General features: G+C 35.1%; 1 protein-coding gene across 1 annotated transcript in view; it reads left to right on the plus strand.

Annotated features, from left to right (window-relative positions):
* Positions 1-25,780, plus strand: part of LOC100370185 (transmembrane 9 superfamily member 2-like) — an 88,871-nt gene that overhangs the window by 53,233 nt on the left and 9,858 nt on the right. Inside the window, exons 5-10 of the mRNA XM_085493215.1 lie at positions 12,133-12,262; positions 13,955-14,091; positions 15,230-15,344; positions 17,412-17,491; positions 18,259-18,337; positions 22,354-22,486. Coding sequence (XP_085349341.1) covers positions 12,133-12,262; positions 13,955-14,091; positions 15,230-15,344; positions 17,412-17,491; positions 18,259-18,337; positions 22,354-22,486 — 674 coding nt within the window. The remainder of the gene's footprint in view (positions 1-12,132; positions 12,263-13,954; positions 14,092-15,229; positions 15,345-17,411; positions 17,492-18,258; positions 18,338-22,353; positions 22,487-25,780) is intronic.

Raw genomic sequence — 25,780 nt, forward strand, 5'->3', positions numbered from 1 at the left:
AGTGCATTGCATATATGCTCATTAACATGCTCAGTGGTTCCAAATTTAAGTTTCTCTTCCATAGTGCATTGCATATATGCTCATTAACATGCTCAGTGGTTCCAAATGTAAATTTCTCTTCCATAGTGCATTGCATATATGCTCATTAACATGCTCATTGGTTCCAAATTTAAGTTTCTCTTCCATAGTGCATTGCATATATGCTCATTAACATGCTCAGTGGTTCCAAATTTAAGTTTCTCTTCCATAGTGCATTGCATATATGCTCATTAACATGCTCAGTGGTTCCAAATGTAAATTTCTCTTCCATAGTGCATTGTATATATGCTAATTAACATGCTCAGTGGTTCCAAATTTAAATTTCTCTTCCATAGTGCATTGTATATATGCTCATTAACATGCTCAGTGGTTCCAAATTTAAATTTCCCTTCCATAGTGCATTGCATATATGCTCATTAACATGCTCAGTGGTTCCAAATTTAAATTTCTCTTCCATAGTGCATTGCATATATGCTAATTAACATGCTCAGTGGTTCCAAATGTAAATTTCTCTTCCATAGTGCATTGCATATATGCTCATTAACATGCTCAGTGGTTCCAAATTTAAATTTCCCTTCCATAGTTCATTGCATATATGCTCATTAACATGCTCAGTGGTTCCAAATTTGAATTTCCCTTCCATAGTGCATTGCATATATGCTCATTAACATGCTCATTGGTTCCAAATTTAAATTTCCCTTCCATAGTTCATTGCATATATGCTCATTAACATGCTCAGTGGTTCCAAATTTGAATTTCTCTTCCATAGTGCATTGCATATATGCTCATTAACATGCTCAGTGGTTCCAAATTTGAATTTCTCTCCCATAGTGCATTGCATATATGCTCATTAACATGCTCATTGGTTCCAAATTTGAATTTCTCTTCCATAGTGCATTGCATATATGCTCATTGACATGCTCAGTGGTTCCAAATTTGAATTTCTCTCCCATAGTGCATTGCATATATGCTCATTGACATGCTCAGTGGTTCCAAATTTGAATTTCTCTCCCATAGTGCATTGCATATATGCTCATTAACATGCTCAGTGGTTCCAAATGTAAATTTCTCTTCCATAGTGCATTGCATATATGCTCATTAACATGCTCAGTGGTTCCAAATTTGAATTTCCCTTCCATAGTGCATTGCATATATGCTCATTAACATGCTCATTGGTTCCAAATTTAAATTTCTCTCCCATAGTGCATTGCATATATGCTCATTAACATGCTCAGTGGTTCCAAATTTAAATTTCCCTTCCATAGTTCATTGCATATATGCTCATTAACATGCTCAGTGGTTCCAAATTTGAATTTCCCTTCCATAGTGCATTGCATATATGCTCATTAACATGCTCATTGGTTCCAAATTTAAATTTCTCTTCCATAGTGCATTGCATATATGCTCATTAACATGCTCATTGGTTCCAAATTTAAGTTTCTCTTCCATAGTGCATTGCATATATGCTCATTAACATGCTCATTGGTTCCAAATTTGAATTTCTCTCCCATAGTGCATTGCATATATGCTCATTAACATGCTCAGTGGTTCCAAATTTAAATTTCCCTTCCATAGTTCATTGCATATATGCTCATTAACATGCTCAGTGGTTCCAAATTTGAATTTCCCTTCCATAGTGCATTGCATATATGCTCATTAACATGCTCAGTGGTTCCAAATGTAAATTTCTCTTCCATAGTGCATTGCATATATGCTCATTAACATGCTCATTGGTTCCAAATTTGAATTTCTCTCCCATAGTGCATTGCATATATGCTCATTAACATGCTCAGTGGTTCCAAATTTAAATTTCCCTTCCATAGTTCATTGCATATATGCTCATTAACATGCTCAGTGGTTCCAAATTTGAATTTCTCTTCCATAGTGCATTGCATATATGCTCATTAACATGCTCAGTGGTTCCAAATTTGAATTTCCCTTCCATAGTGCATTGCATATATGCTCATTAACATGCTCAGTGGTTCCATATTTAAATTTCTCTTCCATAGTGCATTGCATATATGCTCATTAACATGCTCATTGGTTCCAAATTTAAGTTTCTCTTCCATAGTGCATTGCATATATGCTCATTAACATGCTCAGTGGTTCCAAATTTAAGTTTCTCTTCCATAGTGCATTGCATATATGCTCATTAACATGCTCAGTGGTTCCAAATGTAAATTTCTCTTCCATAGTGCATTGCATATATGCTCATTAACATGCTCATTGGTTCCAAATTTAAGTTTCTCTTCCATAGTGCATTGCATATATGCTCATTAACATGCTCAGTGGTTCCAAATTTAAGTTTCTCTTCCATAGTGCATTGCATATATGCTCATTAACATGCTCAGTGGTTCCAAATGTAAATTTCTCTTCCATAGTGCATTGTATATATGCTAATTAACATGCTCAGTGGTTCCAAATTTAAATTTCTCTTCCATAGTGCATTGTATATATGCTCATTAACATGCTCATTGGTTTCAAATTTGAATTTCTCTTCCATAGTGCATTGCATATATGCTAATTAACATGCTCAGTGGTTCCAAATGTAAATTTCTCTTCCATAGTGCATTGCATATATGCTCATTGACATGCTCAGTGGTTCCAAATTTGAGTTTCTCTCCCATAGTGCATTGCATATATGCTCATTGACATGCTCAGTGGTTCCAAATTTAAATTTCCCTTCCATAGTGCATTGCATATATGCTCATTAACATGCTCAGTGGTTCCAAATTTGAATTTCTCTTCCATAGTGCATTACATATATGCTCATTAACATGCTCAGTGGTTTCAAATTTGAATTTCTCTTCCATAGTGCATTGCATATATGCTCATTAACATGCTCATTGGTTTCAAATTTGAATTTCTCTTCCATAGTGCATTGCATATATGCTCATTAACATGCTCAGTGGTTCCAAATTTGAATTTCTCTTCCATAGTGCATTGCATATATGCTCATTAACATGCTCAGTGGTTCCAAATTTGAATTTCTCTTCCATAGTGCATTGCATATATGCTCATTAACATGCTCAGTGGTTCCAAATTTGAATTTCTCTTCCATAGTGCATTGCATATATGCTCATTAACATGCTCATTGGTTCCAAATGTAAATTTCTCTTCCATAGTTCATTGCATATATGCTCATTAACATGCTCAGTGGTTCCAAATGTAAATTTCTCTCCCATAGTGCATTGCATATATGCTCATTAACATGCTCAGTGGTTCCAAATTTGAATTTCTCTCCCATAGTGCATTACATACATGTGTATATGCTCATTAACATGCTCATTGGTTCCAAATTTGAATTTCTCTCCCATAGTGCATTGCATATATGCTCATTAACATGCTCATTGGTTCCAAATTTGAATTTCTCTTCCATAGTGCATTGCATATATGCTCATTAACATGCTCAGTGGTTCCAAATTTAAATTTCTCTTCCATAGTGCATTGCATATATGCTCATTAACATGCTCAGTGGTTCCAAATTTAAATTTCCCTTCCATAGTGCATTGCATATATGCTCATTAACATGCTCAGTGGTTCCAAATTTAAATTTCTCTCCCATAGTGCATTGCATATATGCTCATTGACATGCTCAGTGGTTCCAAATTTAAATTTCCCTTCCATAGTGCATTGCATATATGCTCATTAACATGCTCAGTGGTTCCAAATTTGAATTTCTCTCCCATAGTGCATTGCATATATGCTCATTGACATGCTCAGTGGTTCCAAATTTAAATTTCCCTTCCATAGTGCATTGCATATATGCTCATTAACATGCTCATTGGTTCCAAATTTGAATTTCTCTCCCATAGTGCATTGCATATATGCTCATTGACATGCTCAGTGGTTCCAAATTTAAATTTCCCTTCCATAGTGCATTGCATATATGCTCATTAACATGCTCAGTGGTTCCAAATTTGAATTTCCCTTCCATAGTGCATTGCATATATGCTCATTAACATGCTCAGTGGTTCCAAATGTAAATTTCTCTTCCATAGTGCATTGCATATATGCTCATTAACATGCTCAGTGGTTCCAAATTTAAATTTCTCTTCCATAGTGCATTGCATATATGCTCATTAACATGCTCAGTGGTTCCAAATTTAAATTTCTCTTCCATAGTGCATTGCATATATGCTCATTAACATGCTCAGTGGTTCCAAATATGAATTTCTCTTCCATAGTGCATTGCATATATGCTCATTAACATGCTCAGTGGTTCCAAATTTGAATTTCTCTTCCATAGTGCATTGCATATATGCTCATTAACATGCTCAGTGGTTCCAAATTTGAATTTCTCTTCCATAGTGCATTGCATATATGCTCATTAACATGCTCAGTGGTTCCAAATTTAAATTTCTCTTCCATAGTGCATTGCATATATGCTCATTAACATGCTCAGTGGTTCCAAATTTAAATTTCTCTTCCATAGTGCATTGCATATATGCTCATTAACATGCTCAGTGGTTCCAAATTTGAATTTCTCTTCCATAGTGCATTGCATATATGCTCATTAACATGCTCAGTGGTTCCAAATTTAAATTTCTCTTCCATAGTGCATTGCATATATGCTCATTAACATGCTCAGTGGTTCCAAATTTAAATTTCCCTTCCATAGTGCATTGCATATATGCTCATTAACATGCTCAGTGGTTCCAAATTTGAATTTCTCTTCCATAGTGCATTGCATATATGCTCATTAACATGCTCAGTGGTTCCAAATTTAAATTTCTCTTCCATAGTGCATTGCATATATGCTCATTAACATGCTCAGTGGTTCCAAATTTAAATTTCCCTTCCATAGTGCATTGCATATATGCTCATTAACATGCTCAGTGGTTCCAAATTTGAATTTCTCTTCCATAGTGCATTGCATATATGCTCATTAACATGCTCAGTGGTTCCAAATTTAAATTTCTCTTCCATAGTGCATTGCATATATGCTCATTAACATGCTCATTGGTTCCAAATTTAAATTTCTCTCCCATAGTGCATTGCATATATGCTCATTGACATGCTCAGTGGTTCCAAATTTAAATTTCCCTTCCATAGTGCATTGCATATATGCTCATTAACATGCTCAGTGGTTCCAAATTTGAATTTCTCTCCCATAGTGCATTGCATATATGCTCATTGACATGCTCAGTGGTTCCAAATTTAAATTTCCCTTCCATAGTGCATTGTATATATGCTCATTAACATGCTCAGTGGTTCCAAATTTGAATTTCTCTCCCATAGTGCATTGTATATATGCTAATTAACATGCTCAGTGGTTCCAAATTTGAATTTCTCTCCCATAGTGCATTGTATATATGCTAATTAACATGCTCAGTGGTTCCAAATTTGAATTTCTCTTCCATAGTGCATTACATATATGCTCATTAACATGCTCAGTGGTTCCAAATTTCAATTTCTCTCCCATAGTGCATTGCATATATGCTCATTGACATGCTCAGTGGTTCCAAATTTGAATTTCCCTTCCATAGTGCATTGTATATATGTTAATTAACATGCTCAGTGGTTCCAAATTTGAATTTCTCTTCCATAGTGCATTGCATATATGCTCATTAACATGCTCAGTGGTTCCAAATTTCAATTTCTCTCCCATAGTGCATTGCATATATGCTCATTGACATGCTCAGTGGTTCCAAATTTGAATTTCTCTCCCATAGTGCATTGCATATATGCTCATTGACATGCTCAGTGGTTCCAAATTTGAATTTCCCTTCCATAGTGCATTACATATATGCTCATTAACATGCTCAGTGGTTCCAAATTTCAATTTCTCTCCCATAGTGCATTGCATATATGCTCATTGACATGCTCAGTGGTTCCAAATTTGAATTTCCCTTCCATAGTGCATTGTATATATGTTAATTAACATGCTCAGTGGTTCCAAATTTGAATTTCTCTCCCATAGTGCATTGTATATATGCTAATTAACATGCTCAGTGGTTCCAAATTTGAATTTCTCTCCCATAGTGCATTGCATATATGCTCATTAACATGCTCAGTGGTTCCAAATTTGAATTTCTCTCCCATAGTGCATTGTATATATGCTAATTAACATGCTCAGTGGTTCCAAATTTGAATTTCTCTTCCATAGTGCATTACATATATGCTCATTAACATGCTCAGTGGTTCCAAATTTCAATTTCTCTCCCATAGTGCATTGCATATATGCTCATTGACATGCTCAGTGGTTCCAAATGTAAATTTCTCTTCCATAGTGCATTGCATATATGTTAATTAACATGCTCATTGGTTCCAAATGTAAATTTCTCTTCCATAGTGCATTGCATATATGTTAATTAACATGCTCATTGGTTCCAAATGTAAATTTCTCTTCCATAGTGCATTGCATATATGCTCATTAACATGCTCAGTGGTTCCAAATTTGAATTTCCCTTCCATAGTGCATTGTATATATGTTAATTAACATGCTCAGTGGTTCCAAATTTGAATTTCTCTTCCATAGTGCATTGCATATATGCTCATTAACATGCTCAGTGGTTCCAAATGTAAATTTCTCTTCCATAGTGCATTGCATATATGCTCATTAACATGCTCAGTGGTTCCAAATTTCAATTTCTCTCCCATAGTGCATTGCATATATGCTCATTGACATGCTCAGTGGTTCCAAATTTGAATTTCCCTTCCATAGTGCATTGTATATATGTTAATTAACATGCTCAGTGGTTCCAAATTTGAATTTCTCTTCCATAGTGCATTGCATATATGCTCATTAACATGCTCAGTGGTTCCAAATGTAAATTTCTCTTCCATAGTGCATTACATATATGCTCATTAACATGCTCAGTGGTTCCAAATGTAAATTTTTCTTCCTTAGTGCATTGCATATATGCTCATTGACATGCTCAGTGGTTCCAAATTTAAGTTTCTCTTCCATAGTGCATTGCATATATGCTCATTAACATGCTCAGTGGTTCCAAATGTAAATTTCTCTTCCATAGTGCATTGCATATATGCTCATTAACATGCTCAGTGGTTCCAAATGTAAATTTCTCTTCCATAGTGCATTGCATATATGCTCATTAACATGCTCAGTGGTTCCAAATGTAAATTTCTCTTCCATAGTGCATTGCATATATGCTCATTAACATGCTCAGTGGTTCCAAATGTAAATTTTTCTTCCATAGTGCATTGCATATATGCTCATTAACATGCTCAGTGGTTCCAAATTTGAATTTCTCTTCCATAGTGCATTGTATATATGCTCATTAACATGCTCAGTGGTTCCAAATTTGAATTTCCCTTCCATAGTGCATTGTATATATGCTCATTAACATGCTCAGTGGTTCCAAATGTAAATTTTTCTTCCATAGTGCATTGCATATATGCTCATTAACATGCTCAGTGGTTCCAAATGTAAATGTCTCTTCCATAGTGCATTGCATATATGCTCATTAACATGCTCAGTGGTTCCAAATGTAAATTTCTCTTCCATAGTGCATTGCATATATGCTCATTAACATGCTCAGTGGTTCCAAATGTAAATTTTTCTTCCATAGTGCATTGCATATATGCTTATTAACATGCTCAGTGGTTCCAAATTTGAATTTCTCTTCCATAGTGCATTGCATATATGCTCATTAAAATGCTCAGTGGTTCCAAATTTAAGTTTCTCTTCCATAGTGCATTGCATATATGCTCATTGACATGCTCAGTGGTTCCAAATTTGAATTTCCCTTCCATAGTGCATTGCATATATGCTCATTGACATGCTCAGTGGTTCCAAATTTGAATTTCTCTCCCATAGTGCATTACATATATGCTAATTAACATGCTCAGTGGTTCCAAATTTGAATTTCCCTTCCATAGTGCATTGCATATATGCTCATTGACATGCTCAGTGGTTCCAAATTTGAATTTCCCTTCCATAGTGCATTGCATATATGCTCATTAACATGCTCAGTGGTTCCAAATTTGAATTTCCCTTCCATAGTGCATTGCATATATGCTAATTAACATGCTCAGTGGTTCCATATTTAAGTTTCTCTCCCATAGTGCATTACATATATGCTCATTAACATGCTCAGTGGTTCCAAATTTGAATTTCTCTCCCATAGTTCATTGCATATATGCTCATTGACATGCTCAGTGGTTCCAAATTTGAATTTCCCTTCCATAGTGCATTACATATATGCTCATTAACATGCTCAGTGGTTCCATATTTAAGTTTCTCTCCCATAGTGCATTACATATATGCTCATTAACATGCTCAGTGGTTCCAAATTTAAGTTTCTCTTCCATAGTGCATTGCATATATGCTCATTAAAATGCTCAGTGATTCCAAATTTGAATTTCTCTTCCATAGTGCATTGCATATATGCTCATTGACATGCTCAGTGGTTCCAAATGTAAATTTTTCTTCCATAGTGCATTGCATATATGCTCATTAACATGCTCAGTGGTTCCAAATTTGAATTTCTCTTCCATAGTGCATTGCATATATGCTAATTAACATGCTCATTTGTTCCAAATTTGAATTTCTCTCCCATAGTGCATTGCATATATGCTCATTAAAATGCTCAGTGGTTCCAAATTTGAATTTCTCTCCCATAGTGCATTACATATATGCTCATTAACATGCTCAGTGGTTCCAAATTTGAATTTCTCTCCCATAGTGCATTGCATATATGTTAATTAACATGCTCATTGGTTCCAAATTCGAATTTCTCTCCCATAGTTCATTGCATATATGCTCATTGACATGCTCATTGGTTCCAAATTTGAATTTCTCTTCCATAGTGCATTACATATATGCTCATTAACATGCTCAGTGGTTCCAAATTTTAATTTCTCTCCCATAGTGCATTGCATATATGCTAATTAACATGCTCATTGGTTCCAAATTTGAATTTCTCTCCCATAGTGCATTGCATATATGCTCATTAACATGCTCAGTGGTTCCAAATTTGAATTTCTCTCCCATAGTGCATTGCATATATGCTCATTGACATGCTCAGTGGTTCCAAATTTGAATTTCTCTCCCATAGTGCATTGCATATATGCTCATTGACATGCTCAGTGGTTCCAAATTTGAATTTCTCTTCCATAGTGCATTGCATATATGCTAATTAACATGCTCATTGGTTCCAAATTTGAATTTCTCTTCCATAGTGCATTGCATATATGCTCATTGACATGCTCAGTGGTTCCAAATTTGAATTTCTCTCCCATAGTGCAATGCATATATGCTAATTAACATGCTCATTGGTTCCAAATTTGAATTTCTCTCCCATAGTGCATTGCATATATGCTAATTAACATGCTCATTGGTTTCAAATTTGAATTTCTCTTCCATAGTGCATTGCATATATGCTCATTGACATGCTCAGTGGTTCCATATTTAAGTTTCTCTCCCATAGTGCATTACATATATGCTCATTAACATGCTCAGTGGTTCCAAATTTAAGTTTCTCTTCCATAGTGCATTGCATATATGCTCATTAAAATGCTCAGTGGTTCCAAATGTAAATTTCTCTTCCATAGTGCATTGCATATACATGTATGCTTATTAACATGCTCAGTGGTTCCAAATGTAAATTTTTCTTCCATAGTGCATTGCATATATGCTCATTAACATGCTCAGTGGTTCCAAATTTGAATTTCTCTTCCATAGTGCATTGCATATATGCTAATTAACATGCTCATTGGTTCCAAATTTGAATTTTTCTTCCATAGTGCATTACATATATGCTAATTAACATGCTCAGTGGTTCCAAATTTAAGTTTCTCTTCCATAGTGCATTGCATATATGCTCATTGACATGCTCAGTGCTAACGTCCTGAAGCTGTGTTATTAGTATGTTACCCAATGATATTGCTGATTAGGTGTCGGAAACAAATTTGCTGTCACAATCGATATACCTGTCATTTACATACGCACATGTGCTATTAATATAGCAAATACAGTAATGGAGTCCCAGCATATATTGTTCTACAACCATATTGTTAATGAAAATAGCACAATCAATTTGTTCCCATGTGTTTACAACTCAAGTAAATTTTAATGAAAAAAAAAATTGTAGCCATATATTTTGTTATATATATTTAATATATATTTATATATTTAATATAATTGTTTTAATGTGATGGCTTAGTGCAGGTTGTCTTTGTTATTTTGATGAGTTGCTCTCATGAATATTCAATAATTTGCATATTGAATTCTTTGAATACCATTGAATACAATTATCTTTGTAAAATTTGAACCAACTATACATATTTTCCTTTTACTTACAGGTTTTAACAACAATTTAAAAATAAAAATATTTATTAATGTTCAATTTTTGGCTAGAAATGTAGTAATGTGTCTAGCTAAAATAATTTTACAATTATAGTTGTTTTTACTGTTTGAAAGCCATAATTTTTCTCACCAACCTTTTGTTGTAGCAATTTTGTGAATTTGGTTTTGTCCTATATTTTTACTGTTTGAAAGCCATAGTTTTTCAGCATTTTGTCAATTTGGTATTTTTCTATATTTTTTTAAAAATAATTTTGGATTAAATGTACATAATTTTTCACTGGCTACAGATTCGGATAAAAACTTTGGAGAAATTAAAAAAAGATTTATGTTGGTTTTAATTTGTGAATGGTGTAAAAAGGTTTAATGTACTGTAAAATATTTTAGCTGGAATTAATTTTCGCTGAAAAGACTTTTTAGGTGTGTTGTTGTATGGAATTTATTTTCACTGATTTTAGCGAGTTGAATGTAGAAGATTTTATTTTTACTGAATCATTCCTTTAGCGAAAATTAATTCCAAGTGAAAATAAAGTATTCCACAGTAGTTTAAGTGCAAGCTGTCAATGTAACATGTGTCAGATTGTGTTTTTTATGTTGAATTTTAACAGTATGATCTAGCAATAATCCCTATTGATGACAGGTATACGATGAGATATTGCATAATTCATAACACGTATGCATGCGCTGTGCATTCTTCACACTTTACAGCATCATCATTTTTTCACCAAAATTTTGGTACACCATAGTATTCATTTTTAAGTCTCTTATAATTTGTTTATCATTTTGAGCATATGGAAGTTATTCTCACACGTGATGTGGTGGGGAGGGTGTGGGGTTGTGTTATTATTACATAGGTTCCATATTTGATTATTTCATATTAAAGAACGTGCAACAAACCGGAATTTAGGTCGGGAACCCCATTGCCTATTAATATGTTCCAAGATATTGTTACACCCTAGCAATGCATGTCAGTGTAAAACGCGCGTCACTGGTCTGTTTGAAAAAAAAATAATCAGACGTCTAAGCTGAGTCACTATCAGAATAAATAACTTGTAGGCATTTAGTTGAGGCCACGACAGAACCAGAATTTGAACTGGATGACTGTGATACACAGTTTATGTTGAAGTTAAAAGTTCCTTCACAGATCTGTGCAAACATGTTGTGCTTTCTGGTCGTGGGTTGAATAAGTCTTGGTTACCGGTTAAAATGTTGCTTATTTGGCATTGGTGATCTTTATTTGGAACTGAGTATCGGTTTAGACTGCTGACACTCTTGTATCCACTTGATGCTAAATGATTTGAAACGGATAAAAATAGCAGATGAAAAATTTTTTACAAAATAAAATGTAGTGTGGTTGCCAATGGAAATACCATGTTTATTTGCATATTGCCCGTGAAAATGTGGAAAACATTATTGCATGATTGATATGCAAATTAGCTTCAGTCAAAATAAGTGACTGCCTAAAAGTACCATTACTGTTGTTCAAATTTCATTTCACTCGGCAAGTATATTCATGTACCCCAAGGGGAAAATATCGTACTTCTAAATATTGTTTATTTCTGCTATGTTTCGAAAAACTGTTCTCCTAAAGGGACTACTTTGTTTGTTCTCAGACCTCATTTGCATATGGGGGTGTGGAAAAACCGATTTTGATTTCAGGAACGAATCAAAATAAACTGCAGTAATGTATGTAATTATATGGGTTGATCAAAATCTAAGAAACATCTAACAAGGAAAGGAAAGTTGACTTTGGCGCCAGCCACAGTGGCCATTTGATGGCGACAGCAACATTAAATCTGTAATTTTTTCTACATTATTTCTAGGTACATCGATGATGTTCCTGTTTTATGGTGTTACCAGACACGTACCTCAGATAATTATTGTTCACCAATGTTTCCTGTGGGTTGCTATGTTACGCCATCAGGTCAACAACAAGATGCTTGTGTTATTGATGTAAGTCATCTATTAGTTAAAGCGGGGGTGTCGTCACCTGCACATGAGGCAAACTGCCATAGCGTGTAGTTGTTTACAAACAAGCGTCTACCCATGAGCCTTTGCGTTTTAAGCATGCGTTGTTATCGTCGCTTGGGACTCAATTCCTGCATGTGTGGGTGAAGACTTCCCGCTTCAATTCATAATCACATGATGGTTACGGCATATAACTAAGCATGGTTTATGTGCCATGACTACATAACTATGATTTAACTAATTTACCATGATTGTTGCAAATTAAGTCATTTTTTTGGTTAATCGAATTGTGCTTGTTAATATGCATCACTTAAAGTAATAGTTAATTTGTCTCGTATTCTTTAGTACTTTGATATTATGAGGTTGTTACGAGAATACCTCAAAGTATGCGCAAAGACAGTACAGTGAGAGTATTGACCAACGTGCATCAGAGTTTGATGTGATGGCGTATTGTCTGAGTGCGTAATAACCTTATTATTAGTCCCTGTTCGGACGCAGTCCGAAAACGGGGACTTATGTTTTGACCTCTGTGTGTCCGTGCGTACGTGTGTGTGTGCGTCTGTGCGTGCGTCCGGACCTGTATCTTAGAAATGCCTGGACCAATCACAATCAAACTTCACACATACATCATACATGATATTATACATATGCACGTCAATTTGTTACACGATCTGATTCAAGATAGCTGAATGGTGGCGATTTTTGTGCTAAAAATCATCAAAATCTGGCTGTTTACAAATGGATTTTGTTCAAACTTAGTATATACATTAGACATTATAGGACCTTGATGCAAATAATTTTGTTTTTCAGATTAGATTCAAAATGGCCGACTGGCGGCCATTTTGTATTAAAGAATGTGGTTCTCGTGCCACATTTTTGACTTGCTTTCACTGATTATGTTCAAATTTTAAATATTCATTATACATCATGTCATAGATAGATATATTGGTTTGACGATCCTATTCAAAATGGCCGAATGGTGGCCTTTTTTGTGCTAAACAATCATCAAATATCAAGCATTTCTGGCATTTATGGATGGATTTTGTTCAAACTTAGTACATATATTAGGCATAACAGGTTTCTGATGCACATCATTTATTTTTCAGATTAAATTCAAAATGGCTGACTGGCGGCCATTTTGTTTTAATGAATGGGCTTCTAGACCCATATCTCCGACTTGTTTTGACTGATAATATTTTCAAATTTTAAATATTCATTATACATCATGTCATAGATAAACAGATATATTGGTTTGACTATCCTATTCAAAATGGCCGAATGGTGATCATTTTTGTGCTAAAAAATCATCAAATATCAAATATTTTAATTTTGAATATTAATTTTGGAACAAATGGACATGATCAAAATTTTGGCAAAAGTTATGTAGATTTGATTTCATAAAAGGTGACAAAAGTCGCTCAAAGGACAGATTACAGAACTGAGTATTGGCTTAGACTGCTGAATGATTTGAACCAGATAAAAATAGCAGATGAAAATTTGTTTACAACCTCTAACCAAGCTTATGAAAACTCGCATTCTCTTGATAAAGAAGCTTAGCACACTTCTCTTCTCAATTATACCAATCGTTTTATGTAATACTATATACGGGTACACTTCAATGGTAGGGTAGGGTGTTGGGCAAGCTCTCAGTAGTTTTTTTATGTTTTGTTGTTACAGCCTAAATTTAACAGACCAGACACGTACTATCTATTCAACCATTTGGAGTTTGTTATCACATATAGCGTCATTGATGACATCAAACATGATGGAGAAATACACGGGAATATTATCAAAGTTACAGTCAATCCTTACAGGTGAGGTTTTTCATACAGCCCTTGATCTTTGGCCGACAACCATAAAAATTTAGTAGCTCAAAAAATTACTCTCGCAATCTTTCTGTACATGTGATTGCATTGAATTGTGGGAGATTAGTGCGGCCAATTGCGTTTGCATAAAAATTGACAAAATGACGTTTGAATAAACACTTGTCACAGTTATTTATTCACACTTCAGATGTTGTTACATTATTTTAAAACCATCATGCATGCTTACACAAATTTGACTTTATATGCTATGAGCAGAATTTTGAGGCAGTTGCAATGCATTATGTAAACACATAAAATAATGTTTGCTATTATAAAGCAGAAAAAAGTTGGTACATACACACCTTTTATTTGGTTTCATCCAATATGGCCAACTGACAGTCATTGTTCTTATTTATGGCTGGTCCTATGAACTCATAATTCAATTTTTTGACACAATTTAGTATGCCCGAGTGTTCTTTTACCATGTACTGGTATTATTTATTGATCACAATGGTCTACGTAATCAATCACTTTGGTATTGTAGTATACCGGTAATCTGACATGCCCAAGAGTAAACATGAAGCTATTTTTAGATTGATAGAAAAAGGTTTTGAACATTTTTTTTTTTATAATTTTTTGTTAATTTTTGGCCTAAATGGACTTAATTTGCCATTAGTAAAATTCTTAATCAACATTTTTGAAAGATTGTGGACCAGTTTGCTTATATATTTTTTTAAAGGTGACAGCAATTTATTTGGCATTCAAAAGAATAATTTTAACCAGACATAGTTCAACTCAAATAAAACTACCATAAAACACATTGAAATAGCTACATGTCATTTTAGCGAATTTGACTCAATGCATGAATGAACAAAATATTAAGTTAGCTAAAATACCAATAATCTCATTGTGAGAATATACTTTAGTTAGCTAAATCTTTTTCTAGTGTCTTTGGCTAAATTAGCTAAAATGACATGCCAGTTAAAAAGACGTTTTACTGTATTTTGTTGTGTAATAAAAAACTATGCTGAAGTCACCATCTTTGATCACATGACATTATTGTCAGAAACATTCCTGTAGCAAGGTAGCTTTCATTAAAATTATGATGATTATTGATGAAATTTATATCTTTCTTGGTTTCTCCTAGTATTAACCATGATGCAACTGGTATTACCAGCTGTAACCTTGACAACGCTGCCATGGAATTTGCTCCTAACTTCACTGAGATTCTTGTCAAGTATTCCTACACTGTTATATATCAGGTAAGTCTAAAAGCCATGTCATACACAATATGAAATTTTAGAATAGTAATGTTGAATATATCCAAAGTAGCATCGTGTATATCCTCATGTTTACATACTGTAAAATACTTTTATTTTTCCTGCAATGACATTTTCTTTGTTTTGTATGAAGTTTATTTTCCCTGTTTTTTGATGAGTTGAAAGTAAATATAGGAAAAAAGAGTATTATATTTAGATTAAATTTTCACAGATTCATTCCTTCAGCAAAAAAAACGAAAATAAAAGTGAAAAGTAAGTTATCGAAAGGATTCATATATGATGGAAAAATGTCTGTATCGTTTTTTGGGGTAGTGGAATTGGTGTTCTTTATGATTACTCTGCGAGCCATGCCGTGGGGTGATTGGGGGGGGGGACATCGATCCTAGTGACTAAAGAGGCTAGGCATGGCAACAAGCACATGTTTATGTGTTATGGCCAGGGTAAGCAGGACAGACCAGCCTCCACGACTTCCATGGCCAGGGTAAGCAGGACAGACCAGCCTCCCTGACTTCCATGGCCAGGGTAAGCAGGACAGACCAGCCTCCTCGACTTCCATGGCCAGGGTAAGCAGGACAGACCAGCCTCCTCGACTTCCATGGCCAGGGTAAGCAGGACAGACCAGCCTCCTCGACTTCCATGGCCAGGGTAAGCAGGACAGACCAGCCTCCTCGACTTCCATGGCCAGGGTAAGCAGGACAGACCAGCCTCCTCGACTTCCATGGCCAGGGTAAGCAGGACAGACCAGCCTCCCTGACTTCCATGGCCAGGGTAAGCAGGACAGACCAGCCTCCTCGACTTCCATGGCCAGGGTAAGCAGGGACAGACCAGCCTCCCTGACTTCCATGGCCAGGGTAAGCAGGGACAGACCAGCCTCCCTGACTTCCATGGCCAGGGTAAGCAGGGACAGACCAGCCTCCCTGACTTCCATGGCCAGGGTAAGCAGGGACAGACCAGCCTCCCTGACTTCCATGGCCAGGGTAAGCAGGGACAGACCAGCCTCCCTGACTTCCATGGCCAGGGTAAGCAGGGACAGACCAGCCTCCCTGACTTCCATGGCCAGGGTAAGCAGGAATGACCAGCCTCCCTGACTTCCATGGCCAGGGTAAGCAGGGACAGACCAGCCTCCCTGACTTCCATGGCCAGGGTAAGCAGGACAGACCAGCCTCCCTGACTTCCATGGCCAGGGTAAGCAGGGACAGACCAGCCTCCCTGACTTCCATGGCCAGGGTAAGCAGGACAGACCAGCCTCCCTGACTTCCATGGCCAGGGTAAGCAGGGACAGACCAGCCTCCCTGACTTCCATGGCCAGGGTAAGCAGGGACAGACCAGCCTCCCTGACTTCCATGGCCAGGGTAAGCAGGGACAGACCAGCCCCCCTGACTTCCATGGCCAGGGTAAGCAGGGACAGACCAGCCTCCCTGACTTCCATGGCCAGGGTAAGCAGGGACAGACCAGCCTCCCTGACTTCCGTTGCCAGGTGGATCACTGCGACCAGGCTTGAGGTTTATAACCAATAGGCTTCCTCGACACAGGGTTTACAGAGACACCAAGTATGGGCACATGAGGTCAGTGCGATTACTAACTTGTAAACTTGGAAACCCGCCACCTATCGGCATCTGACTCTGCCTACAGTCCAAAATAGTTAGTTACTAAAGTGTTTGGATACTGTGTACAGTAGTGTGATAGTGTATGTGAAATGGGGTTGCGAGATCTGTCTTAATACATTGATTCAATGCCTAATAACTATTCATGAATAAATTAGCAAATAAATTAGTCTGTGAAGGCCAAAATCTCAAAGTCCCCTGCATGGCCACTATAGACAGGTTTGACTGTATATTGTAGGTGGAATATGTTATATATAAAACATATTTTGACAAGTCAGGTAATTACATTTTTAAGACACACTTTTTACCCTCAAGAACTGCCCCAAAAATTATTCTGTTTTTGAGTTGTTCATTCTCTCTGGGAAAATATGACTATTATGGTATTGCCGTCATTATATACTCATCAGTATGTGCTCATTTGATGCTTGTCTTGTTTTCATTGCAGGAGGAGAAGGATGTCAAATGGTCACATAGATGGAATTATGTGATGGATTCACTGAACCATAATAATCTTAACTTGTTCAGGTGAGATCTTGAGGAAAAAAATCAAAAATTTTTGAACAGAAAATAAAATATACAAGCATGAGAATTCAAGAACCTTCACTAAAAACATAATCTAGCTAGTAAATAAAAGGTTGCTACAAGTGACAATCACAGAAATAAAACCTACAACTGGGCCAGGGAGATATCTCCAACATACATTGAATCTATTACATAGTCAATACTGATACAAAATCAGTAATGGACACCATCAAAAGTTTTTCCTGATATTTTTGCAGCAACTTCACCTCCAGCTCCCCTATTATATTTACGCTGCTACAATGTATCAAATCAATCAATCAAAAAGTAAAATGGCTTTTTTCTTAGCAGAAATGACAGAAATATTCGCTAAAATTACAGAATTGAAGGTTTGATCATGAAATATTTAAATCTAATAGAAGTCCACCCAAAGTACACATGTAATAAGTATTAAAGCAATTAGAGTAGCGGTTTTTAGGAAAAAGTCAAAAATAGCATTTTCATCGAAAATGACAACAATATTAGCTAAACATAGAAAATTCAAGATATCGTCACGAAATGATCTCGGCTAAACTAAAAAGTTTATTAGGAACAAGAACTCATTGAAACAATAAAATTGATTTGGTCAAAAAGAACTGAACGACCAGTACGCACCCCATATTTACGGCTTGAACCAAATTGCTGTACCATCATCATCATCCCCTGCCAAGAAAAGAATGGAATTATCTACTGACAACACTTACTGATAGATAATATGTCTTGTTGTATTACAGTATCATGAATTCTGGTTTGATTACCGCATTTTTCACTGGTGGCATTACTATATTGTCATACAAGGTGAAGGCATCCAGGGTGAGTACCAAATCAAACTCATTAACTTTTTCCTCCAATGATATCAAAGTATGTACCAAGTGTGTTATCTATAAAACATATGGTATCGTGTGTTTGGTACGGTTATTGTGTGAATTCCTTTAATCAATTACCGCTACTCTTAGTGACAAAATACCAAATTACTGTATCAGCTAAAATAAGTACCAGCAGAGGTACATTACTTGGGGTTTGCAACTCACATAGTACTGTATGGTGACATCATGTCAAGATCCCATTCAAGTCTCTTCTCGTAGATAGCGAGACTGAGGCTACGACCTTCTGACATGACGCATATCAATGTTCAAGGTTTGTAATGAAAAAAATAAACTTTTCTTGTCACTATCATAGTGAAAAATGTAATACATTGAAAATGTACAGAAAATATAGTTCTCGTAATCCGTAATATCGTGGGCAGCTATTTTGATCCACCTGGACATCCAAGTATCCTAGTTACCTCAGGCATGCGCATTCGCATTTTTTCTGAGTTGGAACGCATATGCGAGAGCGAGATTGTGACGGGATCTTGGTATCATGTCACCATAGTTGCAAACCCCAAGTAATGTACCTCTGATACCAGTTATATAAAACTAATCTTCACATGTACCAGTAGTTATCATTAAAGATGCAATAATGTTGAAAATGTGTGTTTTGTGATGTATTGTTTCATACATGTCAACAACTAAAACAATTTAAAACAAACCATGCATGGCACAGTCCCCGTTAGTTATCAAATTTAAGATATATAATTTTATTTATAGTATATATCTGGAATATAACCATGTCAGGAATATGATTTTTTAACATTAAAATGATTGACATTTGTATCTGATTGTCAAACAAGTACTTGTCCATATTGAGAGATATTGCTCTGGAACAGCATTCAAAATCAGCCATTTTGAATACATGTATATATATAACATGATGTATAACGAATATATAAAATTTGAATATATAATCAGTCAAGGCATTTAAGAGATATGGCTCTAGAAGCCCATTCATTAAAACAAAATGGCCGCCAGACATTCATTTTGAATCCGATCTGAAAAATAAATGATGTGCATCAGGAACCTGTAATGTCTAATATATGTACCAAGTTTGAACAAAATCCATCCATAAATGCCAGAAATGCTTGATATTTTATGATTTTTTAGCACAAACATGGCCACCATTTGGCCATTTTGAATAGGATCGTCAAACCAATATGACATGATGTACATGTATAATGAATATTTGAAATTTGAACATAATCAGTGAAAGCAAGTCAGAGATATGGCACGAGAACCACATTCATTAAAACATAATGGCCATTTTTAATCTTATCTGAAAAACGAAATTATTTGCATCAAGGTCCCATAATGTCTAATGTATATACCAAGTTTGAACAAAATCCATCAGTAAACAGCCGAGAAATGCTTGATTTTTAGGATTTTTTAGCACAAAAATGGTCGCCATTAGGCCATCTTAAATCAGATCGTGAAACAAAATGATGTGCATCAAGGTCCCATAATGTCTAATGTATATACTAAATTTGAACAAAATCCATCTGTAAACAGCCGAGAAATGCTTGATTTTTATGATTTTTTAGCACAAAAATGGCCGCCATATGGCCATCTTGAATCAGATCGTAAAACAAAATGATGTGCATCAAGGTCCTATAATGTCCAACGTATACTGTAAAATGACTAATTTTCACTGGGTTTAAATTTCACTGATTTACCATTTCAGGCATATTCAGTGGGTTTTAAATTCACGGTTTCGTCATTTAGATAATGTGTTCTATGCTAAATTTTACATATTCACTGTGTTTTAATTTAGCGCATTTCTCCAGTCAGCGAAATAAGCTAAATTAAAACCCAGTGAATAATTACCCCCTTTACAGTATACAAGGTTTGAACAAAATCCATCTGTAAACAGCTGAAAAATGTTTGATTTTGATGATTTTAGCACAAAAATGGCCATCTTGAATCAGATTGTGAAAAAAATTGACGTGCATATGTATAATATCATGTATGATGTATGTGTGAAGTTTGATTTTGATTGGTCCAGGCATTTCTAAGATACAGGTCCGGACGCACGCACAGACGCACGCACTCACGCACGGACACACGGAGGTCAAAACATAAGTCCCCGTTTTCGGACTGCGTCCGAACGGGGACTAAAAAGTCGCTTTACAGCACACTCTATAGTACTTACTTAATGGAAACGCAACCATTAATGTGCAATGATTAGTTTTACAGCACACTCTATAGTATTTATTTAATGGAAACGCAACCATTAATGTGCAATGATTTGCTTTACAGCACACTCTATAGTATTTATTTAATAAAAACGCAACCATTAATGTGCAATGATTTGCTTTACAGCACACTCTATAGTATTTATTTAATGGAAACGCAACCATTAATGTGCAATGATTAGTTTTACAGCACACTCTATAGTATTTATTTAATGGAAACGCAACCATTAATGTGCAATGATTAGTTTTACAGCACACTCTATAGTATTTATTTAATAGAAACGCAACCATTAATGTGCAATGATTAGTTTTACAGCACACTCTATAATATTTATTTAATGGAAACTCAACCATTAATGTGCAATGATTAGTTTTACAGCACACTCTATAGTATTTATTTAATGGAAACACAACCATTAATGTGCAATGATTAGTTTTACAGCACACTCTATAGTATTTATTTAATGAAAATGCAACCATTAATGTGCACTGATTAGTTTTACAGCACACTCTATAGTATTTATTTAATGGAAACGCAATAATTAATGTGCACTGATTCACTTTACAGCACACTCTATAGTATTTATTTAATGGAAACGCAACCATTAATGTGCAATGATTAGTTTTACAGCACACTCTATAGTATTTATTTAATGGAAACGCAACCATTAATGTGCAATGATTCGCTTTACAGCACACTCTATAGTATTTATTTAATGGAAACGCAACCATTAATGTGCAATGATTAGTTTTACAGCACACTCTATAGTATTTATTTAATAGAAACGCAACCATTAATGTGCAATGATTAGTTTTACAGCAAACTCTATAGTATTTATTTAATGGAAACGCAACCATTAATGTGCAATGATTAGTTTTAAAGCACACTCTATAGTATTTATTTAATGGAAACGCAACCATTAATGTGCAATGATTAGTTTTACAGCACACTCTATAGTATTTATTTAATAGAAACGCAACCATTAATGTGCAATGATTAGTTTTACAGCAAACTCTATAGTATTTATTTAATGGAAACTCAACCATTAATGTGCAATGATTAGTTTTACAGCACACTCTATAGTATTTATTTAATGGAAACACAACCATTAATGTGCAATGATTAGTTTTACAGCACACTCTATAGTATTTATTTAATGAAAATGCAACCATTAATGTGCACTGATTAGTTTTACAGCACACTCTATAGTATTTATTTAATGGAAACGCAATAATTAATGTGCACTGATTCACTTTACAGCACACTCTATAGTATTTATTTAATGGAAACGCAACCATTAATGTGCAATGATTAGTTTTACAGCACACTCTATAGTATTTATTTAATGGAAACGCAACCATTAATGTGCAATGATTCGCTTTACAGCACACTCTATAGTATTTATTTAATGGAAACGCAACCATTAATGTGCAATGATTAGTTTTACAGCACACTCTATAGTATTTATTTAATAGAAACGCAACCATTAATGTGCAATGATTAGTTTTACAGCAAACTCTATAGTATTTATTTAATGGAAACGCAACCATTAATGTGCAATGATTAGTTTTAAAGCACACTCTATAGTATTTATTTAATGGAAATGCAACCATTAATGTGCAATGATTAGTTTTACAGCACACTCTATAGTATTTATTTAATGGAAACGCAACCATTAATGTGCAATGATTAGTTTTGTATATATGTAAACAATCAGTACACACTAATTTGAAAATATGCACTGTTTTATGTTGTTTCTAGAACAAAAATGAAGAAAGTAGTGGTTGGCCACAAATAAAAGAAGACGTGTTCCGTACTCCATTGGGATATTTAGCCATATCAGTAATTGTTGGTAATGGTGTACAGGTCATTATAACAACTTTGCTTGTAATATGTAAGTAATGATTACTATGGTAACGATTGGTAATTTACATATATATATATATATATATATATATATATATATATATATATATATATATATATATATATATAGTGTATGGTTACATATATGGCCATGGGAGTCCCACAGATAATCATAGCTGCTAACTTGGCATCATTGGACATTTTTATATATGCGGTATCCATAACATGTTGTAACTTTGGTATCATGAACATTGTGATGGCATTCATGGTAGTCATAAACATTTATATATCGTACAGTACAGTTATCGCGTGAGCTTCGCTTCAGCATCGCATCATTATGGGATTGTTATGGCTTTCAGCATCGCTTCAATGTCGCGACATGAAAAAGTTGAGGTGGTTATCGCTTTGCTTCATTGTGGCCTCATTATGGCGACAATGTGGCATCAGCATCGCTTCATCGAACAAAGAAGTAATTTACATATGTAAAAAATGCTGAGAAGTATCATAGTCAGCCGTATATGTATTCACACAGATACTTTTTGCTGTCTTACACGCAAGCTGTATTCATCTAAACGTTCAAGCTAAAAAATGCATAACCCTGTCCAACTATCACGATTGACTGATTATGTTCGGCGATGAATCGTTTCCTTGAAGGCCATTGTAATCAAGCAGATAGACATCAGGAAGAGATTGGAGAAGGAAGATAGTATTGGTTTCTAAAAATGGCATCTTACTACATGTATGTTTTTTTTTATATTTCAAACTACACTGAGGTAAATCTGGTAAACAACACAGATGTGAATTACTTTGACCAGGTTTAGTACAAAATAACAACAGAGTTACGTACATCCATAGCTACCATCGGCTGGCGGTGCCATCAAAAGTCGGTGTCATGGCAACCAACTAGACAGCTTTTCATTTTTGACTCCCGTGTGCGAAGCACAAAAGGGAGTCTTTGCAGTTACCCTGTCTGTATGTCTGTATGTATGTATGTATGTATGTCACTTTTTTTGTTCCACCGTTATCTCAAGAACCACTAATCAAATTTTGGTGAAACTTGGTAAATAGATACTCTGGGATAATGCGCAGAGTTGATTAGGTTTTGGTAAAAATTTATGAATATTAATTACCTAATTTGCATGATAATTAGCTGATTTTTAGCTGTTTCAAGACTGTTCCACTGATATCTGAAGAACCATTAATTGGATTTTGATGAAATTTGGCACATGGATGCTCTGAACTAGTGCGCAGATTTGATTAGTTTTGGGTAAAAATCTATGAATATTAATTACCTAATTTGCATGATAATTAACTGATTTTAAGCTGTTCTATTACTGTTCCACTGATTTTTGAAGAACCACTCATTGGATTTCAATGAAACTTGGCACATGAATGCTCTGAACTAATGCGCAGATTTGATTAGTTTTGGGTAAAAATCTGTTAATATTATTAATTACCTAATTTACATAATGATTAATCAATTTTCGGTTTTTCCACTGATATCTCAAGTACTAATCATAACATTTCAATAAAACTTGGTACATAGGTGTCATATGACACTGCACAGACCTGATAGTTTTTAGGGTAATATCAGTACATATTAATTACCTAATTTGCATAATTAATTAATTTGTGGGAAGTCGTATTTTTGGACGTAATATTCTTTATAATACCAGCAGTCCAGCAATCAGACAAGACAAGTACTTTCAAGAGTAGAACACAAGTTGTTTATTCGTGAACATAACATAGAAGAGCCCTGAAACAATTACAATGAATGCTTAAATACCCTCGTGGGGATTCTGAATTCGAGCGGGAAAACTAGATACAAATATACAATACTGTGATTGGTCAATACAAATATTGTGGTGTTGCCTCTCACGTTCGCTCATAGCACAGTGTTCAAGGTCGTATCCCGTTTTGTTACATTCAAGCTTTAGGCGGTACAAACGATGTATATAACAGTATAATAATATAACACGATTCACAATATCAGTAAAAATAGTAAACAATAATTCTATCCATATCTATTTCCGACATTCTCCCGGCCACAAAAAAAATATCGACTAACACGTCATATTAACAAATACGAGGCAATGATGTATTAAATCAACGCTATCAATGATCATAGAAGACAACATGTAATAAGAGTTGAATAATCAAACATTTCGAATCAAAGTTAACATTAAAGTTTTTAGAAAATATATCTATCATGATAATAAAATGTCACGATGTAATGTGTTCAAATATTACTCGCATAGGTAAACAACTGAGAACAAAAAGTCAATATATTTCATAATGTTCAACCAATTAACGGCAATTAATCCAAGACATTGGCAGGCAATATCCGATAAACAATTTCAGGGTATAATCACAAGTCCTTGAGACGATCTTGTATAAAATGTCTAGCCGCAATGGCAGCCCGTCGTTTTGGGCGAGAATGTCTAGCATCAGTATCACTTTGTTGCGTTGTGTCATCTCTATTTTCACCTCCATGTGACAACGAGAGTGGTTCTGTGTCTCGTGGTGGACTCTCTTCATCTGAAGGAGTGGGTGTCTTCACCTCAAGTGGATACAGTTTGTGGATAGGACGATTTGTCATACCAGATGAGGTTTTTATTTCTGCTGATCTCACTAGGCCATCATTTCCATACACAAGTTTTATAACAGTAGCTAATTTCCATCGTACGCGTTTATCAATGTCATTATGAACGAGAACGACATCACCAACTTGTATAATATTATCTCTTACCCCGGAAATAGTCGTTTGATGTCTTTCTCGGAGTGCAGTTAGGTATTCAGTTGACCACCGTTTCCAGAAACTCATTTGTAGGGTTGATAGATGTTTATATCGTTCGTTATTAGCGTTATGATCCCCATAGTTAGGATCATTAAGTTCATCGATGTCAGTGGAAATGTAAGGTAATTTTCAGCTTTTGATATTTCGAGTAGTAATGATCACGTTTCAATGAAACTTGGTACATAGTTACTTGAGGACTGTGCAGAGACCTAATTAGTTTTTGGGTAAAATATTTGTGCATATTAATCACCTTATTAGCATAATTAGTTAATTTTCAGCTTTTCACCTGATATCTCAAGTACTAATCATCACATTTCAATGAGAATTGCGACATTTTTTCTAGGACTATGCAGAGACCTGATTAATTTTGGGATAAATAATTGTGCCTATTAATTACCTAATTTGCATAATTAGTTAATTTTTTGCTGTTCTATGGCTGTTGCACTGATGTCTAAAAACCACTCATTGGATTTCAATGAAACTTTTAAAGAGTACCCATCACATTTCAATGAACCTCAGACTATG

Source organism: Saccoglossus kowalevskii, chromosome 18 (genome assembly GCF_978046115.1).
Source record: "Saccoglossus kowalevskii chromosome 18, keSacKowa6.1, whole genome shotgun sequence".
Classification (NCBI taxonomy): Eukaryota; Metazoa; Hemichordata; class Enteropneusta; family Harrimaniidae; genus Saccoglossus; species Saccoglossus kowalevskii.